The sequence below is a fragment of the Cucurbita moschata genome, unplaced genomic scaffold (genome assembly GCF_002738365.1).
Source record: "Cucurbita moschata cultivar Rifu unplaced genomic scaffold, Cmos_1.0 Cmo_Scf00005, whole genome shotgun sequence".
Taxonomy (NCBI): domain Eukaryota; kingdom Viridiplantae; phylum Streptophyta; class Magnoliopsida; order Cucurbitales; family Cucurbitaceae; genus Cucurbita; species Cucurbita moschata.
In genome coordinates this window covers 6,078,676-6,084,675 of record NW_019268521.1, presented here as the reverse complement: position 1 = coordinate 6,084,675, position 6,000 = coordinate 6,078,676, and the positions used below count along the sequence as shown (strand labels likewise).

Here is a 6,000-nt window from a genome sequence, read left to right as displayed (position 1 = left end):
GGTTTTTTTTTTTTTTTTTTTTTTTTTTTTTTTTTTTTTTTTTTTTTTTTTTTTTTGTGTGTGTGTGTGTGTGTTTGTGTTTCTAACTGGTTATAAAATAAGCTTTGCTTTCAAATTCCAATGGCCTTGTTCTATTTGTTCTAGTTACTCGACAATTAGTTTTAAGTGAAAATTAATTTTCAATCGGACGTGTTAAATTGGTTTAGGCGCGAAGTTCTCGTCAAGGAGCCGGAGAAGCTGGGTGAAGAGCCTATTGATATTACTCCAAAGGAGTTTTCAGTTCGGACCACTGCACAGGAGTACGGTGGTGGTGCTTTCATGATATCTGGGGATACTATAGTCTTCTCCAATTTCGAGGATCAGAGACTATATAAGCAATCCATTAACCCCAGTAGTAGCCGTAATGTTACCATTTCTTAAAATTCATTGATTAATTTTGAAACCTTGAAAACTGAAAATTTCCAGTTTCTTTTTTCTCATAGTCAGCATTTGCTCTGATGCCAGATTCTTCTCCTCGACCCCTTACTCCAGATTATGGTGAACCGTTAGTCAGTTATGCTGATGGAGTGTTTGATTTACGTTTCAATCGTTATATTGCCGTACGGGAAGGTAGGTATTAGTGTTTGCTTATGTTAACAATTGGGGCCTGTGTGATAGATTATATAACATATCTGTCTTTTCGTTCTTTCCTTTGTTAAGAATTACTCCTTACCATTTTTGGAAGATTTATTTATATGTTAAAAAATTACTTCAATCTTGGTAGATCGGCGCAATAACAGCTCAAATCCAACCACGACAATTGTATCTATAGGACTCGAAGAGAAAGCTATAGAAGGTAAAGAGGATCCATACCGTGTAATATAAAATAAAGCTAGCTGCTAATTATGTTTGTTACTATGAGAAAAGGACACTTAAATGTAGGTGTTTTCTGAGTTGGGTTTTTTGCTCATGAATTTTGCATCTTGTTTGAACATAATTCTCAGATCCGGAGGTACTTGTAGAGGGAAGTGACTTTTATGCTTTTCCTCGAGTGGATCCCAAAGGGAAACGGATTGCATGGATCCAATGGCATCACCCTAACATGCCATGGGATAAATCAGAGCTCTGGGTTGGTTACCTTTCTGAAAATGGGTGAGTTCATGTTTGTAAGTAACTCCTTACAAATATTCATTTCTTACTCTCTTGACGTCTTTGCTTCACGTTTTCTTCATTCCAATGCAATGGTACAACTGTTGTACATGACCTACTTTTTATTCTACTCTGCAGCAAAATCAACAAACGTGTCTGTGTTGCTGGTTGTGATCCAGAGCTAGTGGAGTCACCTACTGAGCCTAAGTGGTCCTCTGAGGGTGCTTTTTTTATGCCATTCAATTAATGAACTGTTTCATCACCCAGTTTCCATCACATGGTCAAAGTTATAACACGAATGTCTGAACATCAATTTGTTCTTTTTGTTTCATTGCACTGAGATGGGGCTTCTCCTCGCTTGGCTATTTTTGTTTTCAAAAGGATGCTCTCTCGTTTATCATGGTGTAACATGTAGCTTATTTCGTTATCAGCCTCTACTGGACATGTTTTCTACTTCGCTGTTTATAAACTTTCTATATTGACAAAACTCAATTTGCTGCATCTTTAGAGACAGGTAACACTTCATCTGATTGGAATGTGCAGGAGAACTTTTTTTTGTTACCGATAGGAAAAGTGGGTTCTGGAATCTATACAAATGGGTATGCTTTCTTTTTTAGTTCTTGCTTCAGTGATATGTTTTTTTTTTTCACCACTAATTCTCTGTTTCTTTAAAATACAACATGATTCTCTACAATCTTGCTACAAGGACCCAAGAATTACTATGTACTCGTATTCAACAAACTTGGTGCCATTGCTGATAATGACAATCAATTATTCATAATTTTGTTGATTATATTTTGCTGATAAGCGAGATCCTAACACACATTAATTATATGAGGTCATAGCGATCTTTGTAACTCAGCTTTTTTTCCCTTGTCTTGTTATGGGAAGTAGTTCGAGGCAGATAATGAGGCGTCTCCAATTTATTCTTTGAATGCGGAGTTTTCACGTCCACTATGGGTTTTTGGCATAAACTCTTATGGTTTCTTACCTGGCCATCAAGGAGAAAACTATATTCTCTGCAGCTATAGGTAACCAAAAACTTCGGTGACTACCTTGTATTTTTCATGATCTGTGCGCATGAAGTAATAATTTTTCTCACCAAGGCCATGTTTTTCCATTTCATTTAGGCAGCATGGGAGGTCATATCTTGGAGTCGTGGGTGATACACAAAGCTCGCCATCTCTGCTTGATATTCCCTTTTCAGATATTGATAATATTGTACTAACACAATCAGCTCTTCAGTTCTCATGAAAATCCATTTTGCTTGTGAGTTGTATGCCATTATTTTATACGAGGAGCATCTCTTACCTTTGCAGACAATTGGGAAACATTGTTTTTATGTGGAGGGAGCGTCAGCCTTTCATCCACCATCAATTGCTAGGGTAATCTTGCTAGTATTTCTTTTTCCTTTTTTATCCTATGATTTTGCGTATCTTATCAACTGTTTTTCCTTGTTTAGGTTACTCTAGAAGAGAAAAACTTGAAAGTAGTTGAGTTCACCATTATTTGGTCATCATCGCCTGATATTTTGACGTATAAGTCATACTTCAGCATTCCGAGGTTAATTGAATTTGCAACAGAAGTGCCTGGTGAAAAGGCTTATGCCTATTTTTATCCACCATTCAATCCCCTTTACCATTCTTGCGAGGACGAGAAGCCTCCATTGTTGCTGGAAAGCCATGGTATGTTCCGTACAGCCTAAACTTAACCTTGTTAGCAAAATAATGATGTGAATTTGTTCTTTTCATTATAATAAAAAAACAGAACTTTACTCAATAGGTGCATATCACAAGGTAATAAGGATCGTTCTAGATGATGCAGTCATCATCAAAACAATTGTGTGTGAATTATTCCAACAATACAAAGAACATTGGATTAGTTCCTTTTTTTTCTTTGTTTTTCTTTTTAAGTTATTTCTGAAGAAATGTATTTAGTTCTAGGTTCCGCGGAAAAATATTGGCCATTGATATCTTGACAAAGGAGTGTATAAATTAGACTAAAACGTTAAGCTGCATAACTAATGCCCTATAAGATTTCTCTTTTTCTGTCCTAGATTTGTACTTTGGTTGCCAGCGCTTTTTAATTTTCATAGTTATTATCTCCTTGTTTATGTAGTTTATGTATGTGTTATTACAGGAGGCCCGACAGATGAATCACGTGGAATATTAAATCTAAGAATCCAGTATTGGACTAGTCGAGGATGGGCTTTTGTCAATGTTAACTATGGAGGAAGCTCTGGTATGCATACTTGTGCATTATCATTTCACAGAAGTTTTTTGAGTTTTAATGGATAGAGTCTAATAGTGTTGATACAATAGTAGAATTTTCTCATTGCAATGCCTTAATTACGTGTCTTTAATGTCACTTTTCAGCTTTTGGCCTATCTACTATACATGCATGATATGAAGTGATTTTGGATTGTTTGTTATAGTCTCATTAAAGTTCTCATTTAGATAATCTTGAAACGATTGTGCATTTGTTTTCTGTGAATTATTTGGTGAGCATCGTACTTCTTGTTTTCATTTTATCTGCGTCAATCATCAATTTGGGGTGCAATTTGTCCTATGTTCTATCTTGTGGTTTGTTTGGTTTATTGAAGAATGAAGGTGCTTTTTGTATTTAAGCATACTGTTTCCTGAGGTTATATTTCTTTACCAAAGGTTACGGGAGGGACTATCGGGAAAGGCTTCTGAGGAAGTGGGGAATTGTTGATGTCAATGACTGTTGCAGCTGTGCAAAATATTTGGTGACTATCTTTCGACATCTATTTTCTTCAGATTTTGGAGGTTCTGATCAATTTTTAATAACATGTTTAAAGTATTATACTGGCTACTTATTTGTGTAGGTTGATTCAGGAGCCGTTGATGCAGAACGATTATGCATTTCTGGGGAATCTGCTGGGGGATACACTACCCTAGCTGCTCTTGCTTTCAGAGATACATTCAAGGCAGGAGCTTCCTTGTATGGTGTGAGTGTTCAATCATATTCTTGATTCTAAAGCATTACCATTATAAATTGTCTCGAAGCATAGCTGCTTTTAATTGATGTCCTGATCGTGTCACAAATAGTGCATCCCTTTGTGAAGGAACTGGATTCATTTTACTATATGTAATACCCTTTTCTTTTGAATGCTCGACATGAAGAAGAAAAGATCATAGTTATGCATGACGTTGTATTTAAATTGGAATAATTCTACAATTTTTTAAAACAATTGCTAGTGTCCTAGCCTAGCCAATTTATGCACATTTGTCAGCCATGGGACATCTTAAGTAGGTGACCATTGCAGTTTAAACTATTACTTCAAAGACATTTGGGTTTTCAAACTTGCCCCTTAGATCATTGTGCCTACTCACGGTATAATTTGTAATTGTCAGTTTTTAAAAGCCATATAATTCATTAGATTCATTTCACCAAAGTTGAAAACTAATTGCGATGGATGCATTATATGCTCGGCTATTAATTTTCAATCTATTTCCATTGTTTAGGTTTTGCTTACGAACCTGACCATCTTTCTTTTTGCAACTAAAAAGGACTACTTTAAATCAGGCTATTTATTCTCCTTTCAGCCACTCATAGTTTCCTTCCTTTTTAAATATTAAATACCATCCTTTTCTAGTTCAAGACCCTAAGGCACTTAATGTATTGATTAGGCTACACCAGCAGTACTTTGTTCAAATGAAACATGACATTTGAAAATTTGATGTCTATGTCTAGTATGATGATCGTTGATACGTAACCATTTATTTTTGTTGTTTGGAACAGATAGCTGACTTGCGCATGTTGAGTGCAGACATGCACAAATTTGAATCTCATTATATTGATAATCTTGTCGGTGAGTTTGGAAAACGTAGAGTAGGATCTCAATTTGAGTTCGTTAGACCCCATAACTACATTTTAGTGTCTAATGATTCAACTTTCTGGATTGCAGGAGGTGAAAGAGATTATTATGAAAGGTCGCCAATTAATTTTGTGGAAAAATTCTATTGTCCAATAATTTTATTCCAGGGATTGGATGACAAAGTAAGCCTACTAGAAGTAAGTTTGGAATATTTTGCTTTCCCTTCTCTAACTCAAATAATGTTCAGGTTGTGCCTCCTATTCAAGCTCGTAAGATCTACGAAGCATTGAAAGAGAAGGGCATGCCTGTTGCTTTAATTGAATACGAAGGAGAACAACACGGCTTTCGCAAGGTACATTTATCCATCTTGGAAGTCAGTTTGGAATATTTATTTCATCAAGGAAATTACACGCTAAATCTGAGCTCTTGCACAGGCGGAGAATATAAAATTTACGTTGGAACAACAAATGCTGTTCTTTGCACGATTGGTCGGACGCTTTGAAGTTGCTGATTAGATCAGTCCAATCGAATTTGACAACTTTGGTTAGTATAAATAAAAGTGCATATGACTCTTATAGTCACCTCATTTCCTTAAAAGCCTCCTCGATCGGTTTTAACTGCAGTGTTATGCTACTTCGTAATGCGCTTTATTAAATAAAAATACAAGTTGCTGCAGAAACATCGTTTTTAAGTTCTGCAAATATATGGCTGCCATTATCTTTTTATCCTTGCTTAGATGCCAGGACATCCCAGGCGATTTCATGGCAGTGTGAGTTTTGAGTGCTCAATGTCCCCAAATGCTTTGATCATGCCATCACTTCTCCAACCGATATCAAATGGTCCTTTGGTCACTGGTACTTCATTTTAAACTGCAATCCGTCAATATAGATAATCGTTTGTTTCCTCAATTTTTTACTATAGTATTCAAATTTCTAAATAAACATTTTAATTCACAGTTTTTTAAAATTACTATTTTTTTTTTTTTTGTAATTTTGAAAAAACAAAACTTGGTTATTTTCAAAAAATTTAAA

General features: G+C 35.5%; 1 protein-coding gene across 3 annotated transcripts in view; it reads left to right on the top strand.

Moving 5' to 3' along the window:
* LOC111443420 overlaps nucleotides 1-5,877 on the top strand; it is an 8,891-nt gene extending 3,014 nt beyond the window's left edge. The window contains exons 4-21 of one of the 3 annotated variants that reach the window (XM_023081229.1): nucleotides 207-400; nucleotides 505-609; nucleotides 764-835; nucleotides 984-1,131; nucleotides 1,267-1,349; nucleotides 1,672-1,727; nucleotides 2,023-2,159; nucleotides 2,259-2,349; nucleotides 2,448-2,513; nucleotides 2,591-2,813; nucleotides 3,268-3,369; nucleotides 3,792-3,877; nucleotides 3,977-4,099; nucleotides 4,894-4,963; nucleotides 5,060-5,151; nucleotides 5,217-5,321; nucleotides 5,404-5,512; nucleotides 5,713-5,877. In XM_023081229.1, coding sequence (XP_022936997.1) covers nucleotides 207-400; nucleotides 505-609; nucleotides 764-835; nucleotides 984-1,131; nucleotides 1,267-1,349; nucleotides 1,672-1,727; nucleotides 2,023-2,159; nucleotides 2,259-2,349; nucleotides 2,448-2,513; nucleotides 2,591-2,813; nucleotides 3,268-3,369; nucleotides 3,792-3,877; nucleotides 3,977-4,099; nucleotides 4,894-4,963; nucleotides 5,060-5,151; nucleotides 5,217-5,321; nucleotides 5,404-5,484 — 1,834 coding nt within the window. In that variant the 3' untranslated portion in view covers nucleotides 5,485-5,512; nucleotides 5,713-5,877. The other 2 variants (XM_023081231.1, XM_023081228.1) reach the window with 2 other exon arrangements.
* Nucleotides 5,878-6,000: the final 123 nt, after the last annotated feature.